Source organism: Perca flavescens, chromosome 10 (genome assembly GCF_004354835.1).
Source record: "Perca flavescens isolate YP-PL-M2 chromosome 10, PFLA_1.0, whole genome shotgun sequence".
In the NCBI taxonomy this organism is placed as follows: Eukaryota; Metazoa; Chordata; class Actinopteri; order Perciformes; family Percidae; genus Perca; species Perca flavescens.
The window spans coordinates 24,410,901-24,429,710 of record NC_041340.1 but is presented as its reverse complement, the minus strand read 5'-3'; the positions used below and the strand labels follow the sequence as shown (position 1 = coordinate 24,429,710).

General features: G+C 39.6%; 1 protein-coding gene across 5 annotated transcripts; it reads right to left on the bottom strand.

Annotated features, from left to right (window-relative positions):
• Positions 1-3,362: 3,362 nt before the first annotated feature.
• On the bottom strand, positions 3,363-15,449 carry rnf44 (ring finger protein 44). Of its 5 annotated transcripts, XR_003693551.1 has the most exons (12): positions 13,461-13,913; positions 11,587-11,779; positions 10,646-10,868; positions 10,267-10,434; positions 9,660-9,833; positions 9,353-9,514; positions 6,888-7,003; positions 5,821-5,908; positions 5,212-5,333; positions 5,012-5,111; positions 4,301-4,893; positions 3,363-4,161 (listed from the first exon to the last, which is right to left on the bottom strand). XR_003693551.1 is itself a non-coding variant. In XM_028589562.1 (11 exons), the coding sequence occupies exons 2-11, from the start codon at positions 11,691-11,693 to the stop codon at positions 4,831-4,833; spliced, it is 1,323 nt and encodes a 440-aa protein (XP_028445363.1). In that variant the 5' UTR covers positions 11,694-11,779; positions 15,153-15,449; the 3' UTR covers positions 3,363-4,830. The 5 variants fall into 5 exon arrangements, 4 of the variants coding, with proteins under 4 accessions (XP_028445363.1, XP_028445364.1, XP_028445362.1 ...); XM_028589562.1 differs by lacking the exon at positions 13,461-13,913 and adding an exon at positions 15,153-15,449 and having other exon boundaries at positions 3,363-4,893; XM_028589563.1 differs by having other exon boundaries at positions 3,363-4,893; positions 13,840-13,917.
• Positions 15,450-18,810: the final 3,361 nt, after the last annotated feature.

The following is an 18,810-nucleotide window of genomic DNA, read 5'->3' as shown; positions in this document are numbered from 1 at the left end:
TTTATACAACTTTATGACATACTATACTATGACTTTTTATGGCATACTATATGAGTCATAGTACAGTATGTCATCGACATGGTCATAAAAAGTCATAGTATGCCATTAAAAAGTTAGTCTTGCATTGCCATGACCTTCCTCCACAGTGCTGCAGAGGAGGGTCTGGCTAGTCCACATAGCATTCTGGGATGGGAGGAAAACGTGCTCTGGTTTATTGGCATTTCTTTAAACCAATCGCAATCGTCTTGGGCGGCGCTAAGCACCGGACGGAGAGCCACTGCAAAATAGCCTCGGGAAGGAACTTGTCTTGGTGGACACGCGTACGTTCAAAAGTTGTTTTAGTCGTGCAACAGAAAACTCAGATTCAACAGAAAGTCTAGCTAGCTGTCTGGATTTACCCAGCAGAGATCTGAGGAGCAGTTAACCAGTCTTCATAAATTGACAAAAATGTCAAATTCCAACACAAAGAAAGCGGAAGGTAACATACATCCGGCCGTAAAGAGTGACATCCGGCGGAATTTCCGGCGGCAACGGACCAATCCCGGAAGTCATGGATATAGACTATAAAAAGAGTCTAGAATAGCATAGTATGTTATAAAAAAAAAGCATAGCAATGTCATAAGTCGTAGCATAGTAGGTGATCAACAATGCCATAAAAACATTATAGCATGACTTTTTATGACTGTTGATTACATACGAGATACGGGTGGAAGCTTGCGTCAGCAGTTAACTTCTATTCGCAGAGCATAGACCCCCCCCTCGGACCCAGCTTCACTTCACTGTTCAGCTCATACATTATTATACAAAAATAAGGTCACAGATTATGTTATCTAGGATTCTAAGTATTGAAAAAATGTGTCAAATGTGATATTGGTATACGTCATACATTTATTAGTGAACAACCCTTTCAAATCAGCCACAACAGTTAAAAAAAAATATGATTGCACTACTTGGTAAAGCATAACTAGCAACTTTCATTTAAAAAAAGTACAAATCTTAAAAATTTCAAACAGTATACAGATGTATATATAATACAGTAACTAGTTATGTTAAATGCTACAAACAATATGATTCCAATGGAATGAAAAATTATAACATTAATAAGAACCATTTCCTATATATAATATATATTAGTTGTTTTCTCCCCCCACCCCCACCCCCAAATACAAACATGGAAAAAATGAGGTAACTGTAAATGTGCAAGTACCAAAGCAAAATATCTGCCTAACACAGAACACATGCCCCAGGCTCTGTTGGCGGGTGGGTAGTCTGGTGTTCAGGCAAGGACCCCTAGAGGCCAGGGAGAGTAAGAACAGTAAACCACTATCCCACCACAGCAAAAGTCATTGGTAAACAATAAATGGCATCTACGGAGCAATCAATCACAAATCCTAAATAAATTTTAGCTGCTTATCGGAACACATTTTTGCACCACACAAGCTGTGAGATTATTCAATAACTCTTAACAGAAAGACTACAAGACTCTATTCTCAGTTGTCATTAAAAGTTACCTCATTACCTAGGCCTTAATGGGAGGTTCTTTTTTATTTAATAGGGTAGCTGGATATTGTTAAATATTAACTCCAAAATAAGAGTGCTAACATTAACATGAAGGTATCTATATGTGAACAATATATTTTAAGATATTGATACACTGAGAGCAAGAGCCTGATATGCAGGTACAATACTACACTGAAATAAGTATGACAACACTTTAGTCTTTTTTCATTTATTTTTTTTTTAAATCCCTTAAACTATATTGATTTTCACGGACATTGTTTTAGGGGTATTAATATAACATGCTTTAAGAATACATGGGATCCATGACAAACTATTGCATTCACGCAAGTGAGTTTTCATACCTAAAAGCAGAACATCTAGCACCTTTTCACTATGGCTTTTGATAAACTACAGTAGTTTCAGAGCATGTCATTTTCAGTTGTTAGGGCAAGAACAGTAACACAATGTATGTAAGAATTTCTGGATTCAAGACCAGTTTTTTTTTCCCTCTATAAAATGAAGTTAGCGCAATAAAATCTTGTAGTCATTCAGTTCTATTACAAATGTGTGCAGTACAATGCATGGCAGTTATCAGCTGAGCGTTACGATCCAGACCCTCAGAACCCAAAGCCAACTAGAGCTAAAAATCAGTTGGGATCTGGTTGACAAGCATGCATATTGTGCACCATTAAATAGGTCCCCACCAGATTTTGAGATATCCTCCACTACAACACACTTGTTTTACCCTTTTTTTTTTTTTTCTTTTTTTTCTTTTTAAAGTCATGCAAAACACCTCTGAAGTAGATTTGGGAGTGAATTAGGTAGGATAGTGTGCCTCATGGCACATTTAGAAATGGGATCACAACCGCTATGTGAAACATATGGTTTGAGTAATATAACAAAAGTCAAACAGGTTTGAATAATACACTTGTAATGAGTTGCAGTGTACATTGCCTCGTTTCAGTGAATATTAATAACGTATTTACTGATCTTTTTTTCTTGCATGCCTGTCTTTAAATGATGTATTATCTACTATTTCCGACAAAACAGAATATTATAATTGATTACATTAAATCATTGGCGGTCTGAGGAAAACAATCGCTAAATTCAGATATACCCTTTTGATGGCATCCTTTCCATTTGAAATGGACTGTTCTCCTTTATTTTTATATACCAAGAGGCCCTGAGTGAATTTTTTTTTTTTTTTTTTTTTTTTTTTTTTTTTTTTTTTAAACTTACAATATATGCCAGCGAATAGATATGTACACATAGGTTAATTCTCAAAGCTATGGGTTTAACTCATTAAATGGCTTCTTTTTTTCTTTTGAAGGTGGCACACACATCAAAGACTCACATTTACTTAAGAAACAGAAGTAAAGAAAAAGGCAAGAACCCTTTACACATCAAAGCAAAAGCTTACAAGGTTGCCTGTTAGTGCTTACTGGGCAGTTTAGGGACAAAGCAAAAATCCATTTGTTGCTTTTCTCCCTCCCATCCCAAAATGTATCCTTTTTTTTTTTTTTTGTGAATACAAGCAGGGACCTAGAAGTCTTAACAGTGTTTCTACACTCCTGAACACTCCGTCCGGACCACCGTGGGACACATTTAGCCTAAACGTGAGTGTCACCAGTGACTTCTACAAGGGTTTTCAACATTCGTCTGTCTTCAAACATTTATCTAAAAGCATTCACACTGAAGCTATACATACAGTTGCTCTTTTACAACACCATTACCATGACCTGACCAAGTTACCAGATTAAAACATACATTACACAAAGATGTTAGTGCTCCAACTGTTTCCTTCAATGTATTTTTTCAAGAAGATAAAACCAATAAATAAACTTTTTTTTTTTTTTTTTTTTTTTTTTTTTTTTTTTTTAAAACGCCATACTTTTAAAATAAGTGGAAATGATGAAGGTATTTTCAGGATTAGTAATAGGTTTGTGCTTGTCAAGGTCATAAGAAGGCAGATCTGAAATGTTGAACAGTGGGCTGTGTGTGTATATTGGATTTGGCTCACAAACAATGAAATAAAAAGCCCAGTCTTCCTAAAAGTGGAAGAAATTTCATTTAAAACTCGCCACTCACTGCACATATTGCTTTCTGCACAGGCCTCCAGAGCTTTATGGCATTAGCACAGCCTTCAGATGAGGACCCCCATCCTTAAACGCAGTCAGGTTGGAACCACATGCTAGTCTTCCCTCATGGCGCTCTCTGAATAAGCAAGCAGTTCTCTATTAGTAGGCCTCTTAGTCTACTCTTTTTCTTAACATTCGACAATTTTGGTGGCAATGCTTGATTAAAATATTGCTCGTCTGAATCAACAGTTCATGCAAATCCTAGCATGCTGCCCTGTATCCAGTGGTTACACAATGCATTGGCTCTGTGAACAGGACAAACATACACACACACGCACACACACACACACACACACACACTATGTACACATGCATACACACTTGCCAGAGGAACAACGCGGACGTGGAGGGTGGATGTAGCACTTGTGCAGTTATGCCAGATGACCTCAAAAAAGACGCAGTCCATTAATCCATGACCGCTTTTGTACAGATCTGTGTTGCAGAGTGGATAATCTGGGGCAGAAGAAACTCCACAGTTGCATGTCCCATCGCTTGCAGTCCATAACCTCAGGCTCAACAGAATCTGCATTTAACCATAGCAAGTCACACGTTCACAACAGAATTGGCAAATCTAAAACAAACTACGGGGTAAAACTGTTGAAATGATCAATACATTATTGCAGAACATACATTATTAACAAGTCACTTTGCCCAACACCTACACAAGCATGCATCTATGATGGCCAGGCGTCGCCTCCAAACACAGATGCACATGTCGAAGTATTCCTATTATTTTTCTGCTAATTGCACAAGGCGTCCAGCCTATCATCCTCCAGACTCCCGACTCAACTCTTCCGATGCAGGACTCCCACTAGTCATGAACACCACAACCAAATCCACTAAGTAAAAATGAAACCCTGTAAACAAAAGCAGCAAATAATGCATTGTTGGGGAAATCTTTGGAATCTGCAACGAGGGGGCAGAGAAAGAACTGGCTGGCGATCCCAGAACTCTGGCTATAGGCTGCGATAGGCAGTGGGTTTCATGAGACTCGGACAATGAAGCACAGCAGAGGTACAACAGGCTCCAGTAAACAATCCTGGATTGCTTATTATTTAGGAAGGGGCAGGAGTGGTGGGTTGGTAAGCTATATCTACTGGAGGACGCAGGTTAGGTGGCAGATGTCCCCAGTTTTGGGACAGACTCTGTCTGGCATGTGCAAGCTTTCCAGTTCAGCACTCAGAGACAGTTCTCACTCCACCTCCCGGTGTACGTCCGAGGCATCGGCTCGGCAGATGGGACAAGTGCGATTTGTCTGGAAGTCAAGCGGAAACGTGAAGCGTAAAGACGTTAAGCACAACATTTCAAAAACATTCACACAAACTATGAGGACACTATGACATCATGTTGTGTTCAAACTGGCATCAACTTACTTTTAACCATTTGTCCACACACTTTGCGTGGAATTCGTGGTTACAAGGTAATACCCGAAGTAGCTGCCTACACTCAAAGTCGCTAAAGCAAACAACACACCTAAGGAGAAGAAAGGATTGAGTTACCAAGATATACATACATCTATATTGACGGAATATAAGCGGCTTGTTTATTAAAAAAGGGTGAGGAAAAGGCTTACAGCGTTTGTTCAGATAGATGATTCTCTGAGTTGAATCTGTAGGACGGAAGTTGCTCTATATCAGCTTTAGTGAGTCCACGTGGTTTCGCTTCACCCAACCTCTCCGCCAGATTCAGTAAAGCCTACACAGACAAATACACAGAGAGAGAGAGAGAGAGAGAGAGAGAGAGAGAGAGAGAGAGAGAGAGAGAGAGATCACATTGAAAGTAAAATACTATACAGCCACCAAACAATTTTAATCACACCTATAACCTTGGAGATATAATATAGTGAAAAAAGGAGTTAACCTTTCCCTAGCTTTTAGAATTCATGGCCACGTATAAGTGTACTGTAAATTAATCTCTACACTTTTACATGAATTCAGCAATGTCAGAATTCATATACAAGTAATTGTAGTACTTCTTGTACTGTTCTAAATACTTAAATATTTCAAATGATGGTAAAACATCAGTATATTTATATGAAATAGTCATTTCCCAGTCAATTAAAATGGATTAAACACTAATGGAAATGAAAAAAGCTCCAACCCATATATACGGTGTATTCAAAGTGTAAAGAAGAAGAAGAAAAAAAAAAAAGATTTGCTTTTCCATTAACCATCGCACTAACCTCATAGTTCTCCATCTCCACATCATCCACATCTAGGTCTAGACTGATGGCTGGGCCCACTGCTGTTGGAGGCACAGGAAGCATCGACCTGAGCAGAGAGAGGAACATTCACTTGTTGAGCGTTCAGACAATCACTGCAACTTCACTGTGACTGTAAAGCCAAGTTCCCACCACAAGACGTTCAAAGTAGTCCGTTCGCTGTGTTGTCCACACACTACTCGACTTGCCTTCACACTCCGAAGAAAACACAAACGAGAAATTACACGGGACATGATGCAATACCATACACGAGACAGGCTTTTGGGATGTCACAAGCACTCCAAGTCATTAGTGGCTGATTTGCAGCGATAAAACAAAAAGTAATGGTTTAGGGGGTGTTGCCGTTGCACACCTGTTCACTATTTATAGCCTGTTTTTTTTTTCTAGGTGTAACAACTTTAGACCGTGTTGCATTACTCCAGAGCAGAGGAGCCGCTACAGAAAAGGCCTTATTAACCGGTCTTGTTACAGTAAAGTAAGAAGCAAGTTGGAGGCTGTGTCTTGCGCTCTCATTGGCTTTCCACGGCAGTGTCTACGACAGGTCCAGATATTTAGCCCGCTAGATATCTGGAATGTGTCTGCGAGGCACCAGTGAACCTCTCGTCTCCTGGTTCACACTCAAGCGTGTACACACGGGCATCAAGCCAATGCCGATTTGCCTCTGGATTGTCTGTGAGCTCAAAAAAAAAAAACTGCCGGCGAGCGGAAAATGAGAGCTAAAGTTCTGTAGTAGGAACTTTTTTTAAGCAGCACCTGCTCTGCAAACACCAGCACTGAGACAGTGTAGTAGTAGTAGTCTAGTATTAACTAGTGTTAACCATTGTTTCTACTTCACTCCATTTGTTTCTGAAAAGCAGAGATGCACAACCAGGATGCAGCATATTATTAACCCTAACTCAGCTGCAGTGATAGTGATAGTAAAAGTTGATCGCTAAGGCCAGTAACTAAGCAGAATCTATTTTACATTCTAGTAATTAACCACATGATTAAAACCGCTACACTTCATAAACTTTAAAGCAGGTACTCACAGGAAGTAAGGAAGGAAGCCTGGGTAGTAAGATGGAGGGGGAGGAGGAGGGGGGAGAGGTTGCTGCAAACGGTATCTTTGTCCACTCACTCGCCGGGGCAGCATGTGGGGATATGGCTGAGGAGAAACACACAGAGATTTAGGGAATTACGTAAAACAGAAGTCTGTGATTAAAGTGAACTTAAAAGTAATAAACACTTTATAAATGACAGAAAGTGTAAGATAACAGCATTAGAAGTAAATTGTTTTAGAAAATAAGGACAAGCTTCTTGGTGAGTCAAAAAAATCTTAAGAGCAGCCCATGCAAGAACAGTTTTACAGTAATGTGACAATTCTCAGTCCCTCCAGGATTTTGCGATGTCGCGATCAAACAACAATTTACTGGAGGGACTGTCCAGTGTACTAATCCATTCCACGGAACAAACCCGACACAAGGGGACATAGACGTCTGCTGCTCTCGTCCACCGCGCTGTTTTACACAACTACAGCATGCTACTCTGTTTTACAAACAATTTAAAACGAAAGCTGTCGGTTTGTAGTCTAACTGTTTATTAGTTTACTACTAATGTTAAAATTTGGACAATTTTTTGTAAACTTAGCTGCTGCCGGAGACAAACCAGCTCCTCCCCCCTGGAGCGGTTAACCTCCTCATGTGTAATATGCACGTGAATGACGTCATCGGACCAGGTGATGTCTGCATTCTTTATTCTTTCTCCTCACTCAGTATTGGGCTTCTTAAAATCTGTCCCCCTGAACAGTACAGTTGAACGGACCTGGTGTAAGCACAGGGTCACATTTACCCTCTGGTCAGTGAACAACTCTTTTGCATATCCAGTGCAAAGAGCCAGAGGCAAGAAGGGGAATGGGGCGAAAAAGATTTACATTTGGGCCACCAAAAATGTACTCTTTTTTTTTTTTTGGTGGCCCATGCGGCAGTGCTTAAAAATATGTGCATCTATCCCTGTTATTGTATGCAATTTGGCAATACATTTTTTTTTACTTTTTCTAAAAAAGGAAACCTTTTGTATATTTACTATTGCTGTTTTTAAGTATTTCTTATCAGATTACTCGATTAATCAATGGAATAATCGGTAGAATACTCAATTACTAAAAGAATCGATAGCTAAAGTCCAATAAGTACTTTATCAAACTGTATGAATGTGTGTCCCAGGCCAGGATAGGAAATTAACTAACAATGTAAAGATCAACAAGCCACTGACACATATGTTCAAATTTGATTCATTCAATAAATTATAATTTTTTCCTTAAATCCACCAGCCATTTTCATATTATACCAACATTTGCAGCATCCTGAGCCTTTTCGGGAAGGTTACTAGGAAAACTCTAGCCTCGTGAGACCGTCCTGATCTCGCGAGCTCCAGTTTTCCGCAGATCAGTCTGGCATCTTGAGTTAGAGAAAATTTGGAACCGTTCGCCAATCAGCATTTGTTTTGAGGCGGGTTTAGGTGTGACGCAACGAGAAGCGACTGTTCAGTCTAAACAACTTGGCAGCTTCCACGGATGAGCTGAGCGTAGCTATCGCGCAAGTTTTATCCGAATTAGAAAGTATTCCTTCATTGAAAGAAGAGCAAAAAAACGGCACTGGAGGCTTTTCTCAGGAGGTTGACTGGTTTCGGCAAGAGTTTGATCTGATTGGTTGATTTGGCCCGTCTATCACCAACATAGGTTGGTGAGGAGGACGCACAATACATTTGGAGTCTTTTGACCACTGGGGGAGCACTATAATCACAGGAAGTAGGCTCATATCTCAGCAATGCTTTTACGTATAGAAACCAAACTTAGTATGACTTAGTAGACTTGGGAGCCCATTCTAAGGACACACAATAATTTGGTGACCTTCAACCACTAGGGGAGCGCTGTAATAAAGAAAGTGAGCTCATATCTCACAAACACTTTGATGTACTAAAGCCAAACTTGGTACAGGGACTTGGCACTTGATTGTGAGAATGCACAAGGACATTGGTGTATTTTGGCCTCTAAGGGCACTGTAACAAAGTAAATGAGCTGATATCTCAGCCATTCTTTATCCAATTGCCATCAAAGTTGCTGTGAGTGCTTGCTTATGCCATGGCAACGCCATTCCTGCTAGTGTACTGCTTGGCCCCATCATTGCTGCTTGCAGCTAAATTTTTTAAACGTCTCCCACCAACCCTCAATCGGACACATAAACATGTTATAACTAACATTACTGCTGAAGGCAAGAAAAAATATTTAAGACTTTTTTTTTTTTTAAACCTTTTAATACCTCTAAGGCATTCTTTAAGGAAGCAAAGTTTAATACTTTTGAAGACTTTTCAAGACCTGCAGATGCCCTGTGTGCTGGACGGCCACCAGCTGTGAATATGTAACCGGTGTGAAGCAGGTCATGCTAAAAATAAGTCATAAGTGCACGGTCCATTTCCCAGGAAAATAAAAGGACTGAAAATGTCTCAGAGGCTGTCTTACCACTCCAAAGGGAAGCTCCTGGTGCAAAGGCTCTTGAGGAAGATACTGTAGGGGCAGAGAAGGAGGCAGCGCTGGTGGGTGATGAGAGGGAGGGTAGGAGAAGGTGCCTAATGGGTGCTGGTCCCCTCTTAGGTCAACTTCATTGTCTACCCTCTGTAGAGGCTGAGAGGAGAGAGAGATGTACAGAAAAGGGTTACGGTTTGACTAGACATACAGAATATATGCAAATCAACAACTAGTGGTTAAATTCTACGTTCACTGTGCTGTGCGTTCATTAATGAACATGTGTATGTCATGGAATACTCACCATGCGTGGGTGCTGAGGCTGTAAAGGGACAAATTGGCTCAAAGGAGTAAGGTGCGGCGGCTGGTGGGGGGGTACAGATGGGGTTGGGTGCAATACAAAATGTTCGCTGGAGATCAGGGGTGGAAAGGCTTGATAAGATACTGGCATATGCTGCATGGTACATGCCTGTATGAGCTGAGGAGAGATAAAAACACATAAGAGCAGACATTAATTTAAGTGTGTCAGTTTTATTTTTTAACTTTATTTATGTCAACAATAAAACTTAACACTTTGAAGCAGCCACCACCTAACCAAAGCAAATTTGCTCCTTATAGTCGCAGTAAGGCAGTTATAATGAAAGCATGTTGTAAGCGCGTAGTGAACAGAAGCGATGCATTACATAAAGTCACTGACAACACACTAATTATCATTTTAAAGTCTGTTTCCACACAAACCAAATATACAACAGAATCATATTTTATGTTGCTTAACGGTTTGTCAGAACTAAACCAAATATCCTGCACAGTAACAGCTTATTTGATAATCATGAACAGTGACAGATTGCATGGCTGGTATGGTGTGCTACATGGATGCCACTGACATTTGGGCTCTTCCTTTTCAAACTCACAGGAGGAGGAAGGCAGCAGAGCAGAGAGAGCTGTCCGCTGAACATTACCGAGCATGCTGGGAGCTGCTGAGTGTTGCACCCTGGAAGGGGCTGCCCGGCGTGGATGGGAAATCCATGGGTCGTCACCGTCGTAACAGTGTATGATATTGGAACGGATCCCTGGTGCATCTTTTAAGAAAATAAGGGGGAAGACATGGGATGACTCCACAATCTGCCTGAAACAGAAGCCATTCTGCAAAAAGGAACTCATTATATACCGCTACGTAACAACCAACATGTTTCACATTAAATCTGCACATTACCATGGAATATTTTTGGTCAGACTAGTTTAATAAATGTTCTAACTTCTTTACCCATCAGCTTGTTCTTGTTCGGTTACCTGGTCATGTAGATCCACCATGATGGGGCTCTGCTGGGGCAGGTGAGCAGCAGGGTGAAGCATGCGTGGTGGTGTGCTGGTGTGGCTGTATTGTCTGGACTCATCTAAAGGAACCTGTTGGTGATGTTGGGAGAAAAGCAGATGATGGAAGTTCTCATCTTGGATCAGGGAAGTGTGCAGTACAGGTCTGTCTCGTCTCCCCCACTGGTGTCTCACTGGTGGGCTGTAACATCACACAGAAAAAAAGAAGAAATGCCACAGATAGTACAATATATTGTACATCCAAATAAAAGAAGTTGCATATTTCTTATATTACTGGCACTGATGTTAGGTAAATGGAGCATATGTCAGTAATTACAAGCATACACTTGATACAGACAATGTAGCAATATTTTTTCCCTTTTACATTTTAAATATCTTGGGGGGTGGGTGAAACAAGCATGTCATACTTTTGAGGTTTTGTTTAGTGTATGTTGACATGCACTCCAGCGCTTTAAAATCAAGAGACAAAAAAAAGTAATTGCATGACCCTAACCATCTGGATAATTTAGTCGAGGCAAATTTGAAAGGGTATGTAAACCCCTGGGTTTCTTTTCTTCTACTTTTGTGTTTATATACAATATGTGGCGGTCTATTATTCTGTCAAAATATAACATTATATGACACATTTGCATGCAATAATATTTTTGTTGTAATGATAACATCTGATGACTCTCTGTCTTCAGTTCTAACAAGTGTGTTTTCATTTTAAAATTACATTGAGGAAGAAACAAAAGGTGCATTTGACTTTTTTTCCGCTTGCGGGTACGGCAACATGAGTCACACACAAAGGTGACATTTCGTTGATGTTGAAAATATCTTAATCTTAATACTTGTTAGTAAATAAATACAACGTACTTTATAGGAAAATTGTCTTAAGGAAAGACCAGGCAGAATTTTACCTTCTCCTGAGATACACTGGGGCGTTGCAGGGCTCTCCAAGGAACCTCCTCGGGTTTAAGGGGGCTGTTGGTGGCAGCCTATTTACTGCTATTTCCCATGGTCGCATTGGTGACGTCGTGCAGACGAGTCACGCTCTGGGAAAGGAAACTGTACAGTAGAGGCACTTCTATGTTGCCTCTGATTGTCCTAACCCTGCAAAAACACACCCATTGACAAAATCACAACCCTATTATGCTACAGAGCTTATTTATATCCTTTGGCTATCACAGTCTGATCAATACAATAACAAAATGAGGTAAAATATAATGATAGCTAGTTTTACTTTTTACAACAGAAATATACCAGCTATCAAGTGAAATGTGTACAATTCCAGTCAATTTATAAAAAAAATAATAAAAAAAAAAATCACAAAGACTTTCAGATATGTGTTACACCACACACCCAAGTGGGATTAGATATGAAGTTGTAAAACCAAAATATACAATTATATGTTCACAAAATAGGGGTTTAAATAATCGTAAATTTAAATTGGTCATTTCTCTGAGGACCACTCAAGGTATTCGGGACCCCAAGTTGGTGGCAACTTCTCTACTTTGCAGTTTAGGTTAAATAATAAGAAGACCCAGCTTTAAATTGACTGTGCTGTAAATCTCTTATATTAGGAATGTGAGAAGTTGGTATGAATCATTTGAGAAAATGTATGGCTTCTTTATTTTACTGAGGCACATTTAAAGCATATGGGCACGTGTTTTTGCTCAGGAAGTTCACTGCTACATTTGGTTTCTCTGACCTTGTTCAAGCCTCTCTTATATTTTATATATATTGGAATGGTCTAGCTAGATTACAATCACTGTAGTTAGGCACACTTAAATCTTCTGGTTATTTATCTGGATCATATTTAATTCCACATTGCATTTTATCTCTTGTGAGATGGCATTTGCCTTTCATCATGACTAAAGTCATCATGACTGTTGGTTGTTTTAAATATCAAACGTATATTTGTACTATATTTCATATTCACTTGCTCCAATATCTAGGTAGCACTTTCAATTACGGCTTTATAAAATACACTTAAAAAAGTTCATGTTTAAAACACATAATTATAACAAATTAGAAGACAAATAACATTATGATGTCCGCTACAGGTGCCTAATTAACTAGACTTATCAAGATGTATGCTATTTGTAACCAAGTTCATGTAATTTCGAATAAAGAAATAAAGTCACAAGCGTACGTCAGTTTAGGTTATACACATTCCATAGTTAAGTTGTCAATTGTAGGGTATTTCTTTTACATGTGTATTTACCAAAATAGAGTAAATGCATAAGCTAGTGTTAAAGTGGCTGTGGAATTAATGCAGTATAATCAAGGACAGAATAAATAGGGGTCGCTGTAGCCTGCCTGAACAAAAACACGGAAAGCCATGTGCTCAAAAGACAAAGCAACAACAAAAGATGTGGAAGGCAAACAGGACAGCTCGCTGCTATACACTTTAGAAGGCAACTGTGCTGTTACACAGTTTCTTACAAGTATAACGCAAAGCCCCACACATGTCACTGCGAAAATTACAAACATTATCGTCGTAGCAACTGTCGGTCAGGGAAAATTCGACGTCCCCTGTTGAAGGAGAGTAGCTAACTTTAGCCAAGCTAGCTAGCTAAGCTAACGCTTTGTCCAGACTCACCAGCTGCGTTTAACAGCTGTTAACGAGATTTAGCCATCATGCTACTAGCTACATCTTTCGGACATCTGCTCATTTATCAGTGTATATTCTATCCATGTAACATGTTACACCATAGACCAGCATTGTATGGACAGGTTTAGCTAGATAGCTAGCTATGTGAGTTGGCCAACAACATAGACCACATCTTACTTTATTAGCTAGTTTGCTTGCTCGGTGAGAAGGGGAGATGGCAGGTGTTTCAGCCTCCGAAATGTCGTGTCCCATCAAGTTATCCTGGCACGTAACCGCCTCTAACGGAATAACGTTACCACCACCCGATAGAAACTAACGTTACAGACTGTTGTTTTCTCCGACCGATTTCTGACAATGTCGGACGGAGCTGTTAGCTTGCTAACGCTTGTCAGCTAACACAAGCTTCTAACTGCTGCATAGGGAATCCGTTTTCTCCAGAAACAACAAAATGGTCTGTCCGTTAACGGCAGCGTTTACTTGAGCAGGAAATACCGTTAAACGTGTGAAAAAGTAACGTTAGCTACGACAGGAAACATTCCTTGGCGCGTGTATGTACCTTGAAATGCATTGTTATGACGAAACCACGCCTCCTGTTCTGAGTAACCAATCAGCGCGCAGCAAATACAGACAACAGACAGCTTTGCTACAATGTATCAAAACAAGCAGTTCCTGTTAATTGTAGCTGAGCCTTGAGAGGTTGCAGGGTCACCAAGGTCACCACTTGTGAAAAATATGATTTAACTAAATATCCCTAACCCTAATAGTATGCCCAATGACAGACCGAATACATACTCTGACCTTCTTTCATCCCCTTTCCTTACTGTATTTTGCCATCTACAGCACAGCCAGCTATGCAGTGCTTTTTGAAATAATAGTGGTGTAAAGTAGCAAGGTACATGTACCCAAGCATTGCACTTTAGTTAATTTTGAGGTACTTGTACTTTATTTTCTTTGATATATAGATGCATTTTATAGATAAAACTACCCAACAGTATTTAATAATATTGTATCTCTACCCAACATATTAATTACATGCATTAGTAATAATGATCCAGTAATATTTTTCATTCTGCATAATGAGTACAATCATTTCATTTTCTTCCCACAGGTTAAACTCTTTCCAAATGAAGAACCTGGTCTATTTACTCAATTGAGCATTGCTGACCATAAAAGTTTAGGAATTTCCCAAATATAGCATCTCTCTTGTGGCAACCTGTCTCACTTTAAAACATAAGTGATAATCACTGTCGACCAAAAGTAAAATTGCATTTTAATTAAATAGCTTTGGAGGAGACATTGCCTTTGGGTCTAAAACTAATGGCCCACAGTCTGTTTTAACTCTCACTGGAGGCCACAGTGTCCTACTACACTACATAGCCTGTTATGTAATATTGCACTTGCATGATCAAGTGAGAAACCCCCCTTTATCAGCTTTTTGTACGAAATTTCTCAGATTTTGTAGGTCAGCAAATGGAGCTGCAAAATACTTTATGTGATGCTGCACTTAAAGATTATTAAGCTTTATTGGGCCTAATAAACTACCTATCAGGCCCACTTTGTCCAGGCTTAATCTCTTGGTCTGTTTTGAATGCTCCACTGCAAATCATTGAAGCGTATCTACTCTTTTGAATGCATCCAAAAGTATGCACCTAATGAAGAGAGAGACTAAGGAGGGCAGCAGTGGTATGCAACATAGACTAAATGTAAACATTACAACATCGCACTCGGTAGCAGCAAAACAAGGAGGGGCTGGAGGTTGAGCAGGATGACAACCCTAATAACCCGTTTAACAATCTCCCGTAAACACGCACCGTAAATCTCCAAAATACAACCGAGACAAAGCAATAACAAGAGCAGCAGTGTAGTTACCTGATTGTTAATATGCAAACTTGTGATCACTGATATCTCCCTTGTAATGTTCACATCTCGTTAGGCTAAGTGCGGCATCCTACGGTCAGCTGTTCCCGTGTGGAACATTCCGTGGATTTCACCACTGCTATAAAAAAAAGGTGCTAAACATTAGACGGTCATTTTATCACCGCATTTTGTCTGTATGTTGTGCGGGTTTCTGGTTTTCTAACCGCGGATATTTTTTTCCGTAATCGCCACTTTTGGGTTTTGGAAAATGGAATCCAGCCCCACGGTTGCTTTGAATTTGTGCAGTTCCCTGTTACACCCCCATTTCTGCGCATTTCCAGAGCAGAGAGCACACGCCATGCTGCCATTTTTACCGTAATGAACAGAATAAAGTGTGTCAGTCTGACTCGAAAGTTCAGGGTCGCCTATGAAAAGCGTTCATTTGTATTCTGGGAGTGAAATAGAGAGAGAGAGAGAGAGAGAGAGAGAGAGAGAGAGAGAGAGAGAGAGAGAGAGAGAGAGAGAGAGAGAGAGAGAGAGAGAGAGAATATAGGCTTAATTATAAGGTTACATATTTTCATAATATTGTTTTTTGTGTTCTGTCCGAATATTTGGAGAAATTTAAATTTGATGCTTTGGCAGCATTGCTATTGAAGTAAAAGTTGTAATACTAAAATATAAATACTGTTACAAGTAAAGGTTACCTATTTGAAATCTTAATATGCAAACTATTAAGTATAGCTGTCAGATAAATGTAGTGGGGTCAAAAGCACAATATTTCCCCCAGAGTTGTAGGGGAAGTATAAAGTAGCAGGAAATTAAGGAAATAAAGTACTTCAAAATTGTACCTACAGTCTTGAGTATACATACACAGTTACTTTCACCACTGCTTCTCAGTTATGTCTGTGTGGAAGCCAATGCTAGTTGACTTTAGACACCATGCAGGATTAATATGATTGTATATCTATAGCTTTTTTTATACACAGGACATTCTCCTTTATTTTCACACACCCTCAAAAAACATGGAGCCATTAAAATAGATTGTCATTGTGTATTCTCTTCTTTTGACTGTGTGGTGAGAAATGTCTTTACAAGGAATCCGTTAACACACTGATTTAACCCATGTTAGATCTTGATGCAGTGCACTGGACTACATTTTTGTGAGCAGTTACTCATCACATTTTTGGTATTAACACAACCAAGTAAAACAAAAAGATGTACACAGACACAATTATTTCCCTCAAAACCCAGAGAGACAAATGTCCTCAATCATAAGAAAGTGGTTAATATAGAAAACAGTCATAATTCAGTAGCCTGATAAAGTTTCTTTACCGGGAAAACAAGGATAATGTAAATAGAAATAGAAAGACACTAAAATATAGAAAATACAGGGACTCCAACCAATTCTAACCCTAAAAGAGAAAAAGGAGAGGAAGAAGGAAGGGTATGCTAGATTTTATAAATGATATCAGACACAGTGACTATACAGCATGCTTATGTATTGGCACAAGTAAACTGGTATTATTGTTTGCTTGCATTTTAATTAGTCTCATGTCATTCTCTTCAAAAAAGTTTCTTAATTAATGAACTGGTGTGCGCCAGGATTTATTTTATCATCTAAGACAACACCCTGAATAACCCTTGGATCATTCAGTCATTCATTCATGGGTGGTGGCAGTAGCTCAGAGTCGGAAGGTTGTTGGGTCAAGTCCCCATACGGACCAAAGTATGGTGGTGGACTGGTAGCTGGAGAGGTGCCAGTTCACCTCCTGGCCACTGCCAAGGTGCTCTTGAGCCAGGCACCGAACCTCCAACTGCTCGGGGCGCCTTTCCATGGGCAGCTCCCTCACTCTGACATCTCTCCATTAGTGCATGTAGGTACTGAGCATGTGTGTAATTTAGGCCTGTGTGTAATAACAACAGAGTGAAAACATTGTAATTTCCCCTTGCGAGATTAATAAAGTATACATTTTTATAATTATTATTCAATTTAGTTTTTTACCAGATGTGACAGCGACAAATGACACAGCGACACTGTTTTCACTTTGTCAGCGTGTGTGTGTGTGTGTGTGTCATCATGGCAAAATGTGGTCCTGGAGACACCTGTAGCGAGTTGTTGAGTACTTTGCCAGGCGTTTACATGTCTGTCAGATTTTGTCACTGCGATAGCATCACAACCGAGCGAGATTAAAATGAAGGCCAAATTCAAAGATGGGTGTGACCCCTTTGCAAGCTGGTCTCTTGTAAAGTGGTTTCTGTTTACTGGAATTGCTTTGGTGACGTTCCCACCCATTTCTATGTCTTTATTGCTTGGTCAAGGGTGGAAGTGTTGTGTTCAATACTGTAAATCATAAACCAAAGTCTAATTGGATTAGATTGTAGGAACAGATTTCTGGGATGTCTGTCATCAAACCAAGTTGATTTTCCTTATGAACATGTAAATGATGATGTCCTGTGGTTTATTAGCACATGCCTTTGGTTGTTTACCTCTTTAGAAAATGTCACATATTCTGGCCAACTGACAGAGTGATTTCATTATGCACACTGATCTTCATCTCACGAGGTACTAATTAAAGCCTATTCAATAATCTGACCCACTTTGATACTTTTTCTGACATTTGAAACACAAAAAGTCATTAAAACAAATTAGCATCATAATCCTGTTTTTAGATATGCTAGCAGTATTGGTACAGGCACTGCAGGCACTCATGTCACCCTAAAAATGAAATGTAATAACTTTGATTATCCATTCACATCTTTTACCTCTAGCAGGCAGGTCAGAATTTCATTTTGTCCAATACTTTGGTTTATGACCAAATACCAAATATTTAAGACATTCCCAGCAGTAAGCTACTTTGTGTTAACTGCTAATGCTAGTATGCTAACAAAGTAAACTAAGACGGTGAACATGGTGAACACTATACCTGCTAAGCATCACCATTCTCACCATGTTAGCAGGCTGACATTAGCATTTAGCTCTGTTTCTAAGCCTGACAGAAATGCAAACGTGACTGTAGACTCTCAATTGCTAAAACATGTGTATCCCTATTAAAAAGGCAATTCTCTCTTTTCAGAGCAGTTAGTGTAACAGCTCAATATTTTAGAATTAGTAGCAAGTACCTTTAGGCTATGCTTTGAATATGATTTATAACAGAAATAATTACTTTTGTGGCGTCAAAAGGGAATCTTTTTAAAACCAAACAATCCTGTCTGACTACATAACAACCCTTTTGTTTGGAATGTGCACAACATTTATTGTATACATGCTTTCAAAACGTTTTTTCATGTACCTCCATTCTAAATACTTCAATGAATCCAGTGGGTAGAAGAGAAGATAATCCTTTTGTGTGATGGCTTTTAATTAGGACAGGCCAAAAGGGTGGGATTACTGGAAAGAGCTCATTAGTGAGGAACATGGATCTGTGTTTTCTGTAAAAGGCATTGGTCCACTGATTGGTTCTCATGAGCCACGTTTTAGAAAGGCCCCTGGTCACATTGGGTTTTCTCAATGGAAGCAAAGAGACTGCTGTTGTTGCCATGATAACAGAAGCACCCATTCAAACAAAATAGCTCCTGGGTTGGGGTATGGGCACTGGTGACCCAGTATGGCATGATGCCATGTATTATCGGTGACAGGGCTGGCCAGCCAATGATGAGGTGAGGACTACCC

Excerpts from the sequence above, each read along its gene's own strand:
- rnf44 (XM_028589562.1), bottom strand. The coding sequence starts at position 11,693 with ATGCGACCATGGGAAATAGCAGTAAATAGGCTGCCACCAACAGCCCCC. Across the intron at positions 10,869-11,586 it reads CCAGTGTATCTCAGGAGAAG|CCCACCAGTGAGACACCAGT; the intron begins GTAAAATTCTGC and ends GTGATGTTACAG. Across the intron at positions 9,834-10,266 it reads TCTGCTGCCTTCCTCCTCCT|CTCATACAGGCATGTACCAT; the intron begins GTGAGTTTGAAA and ends ATCTCTCCTCAG.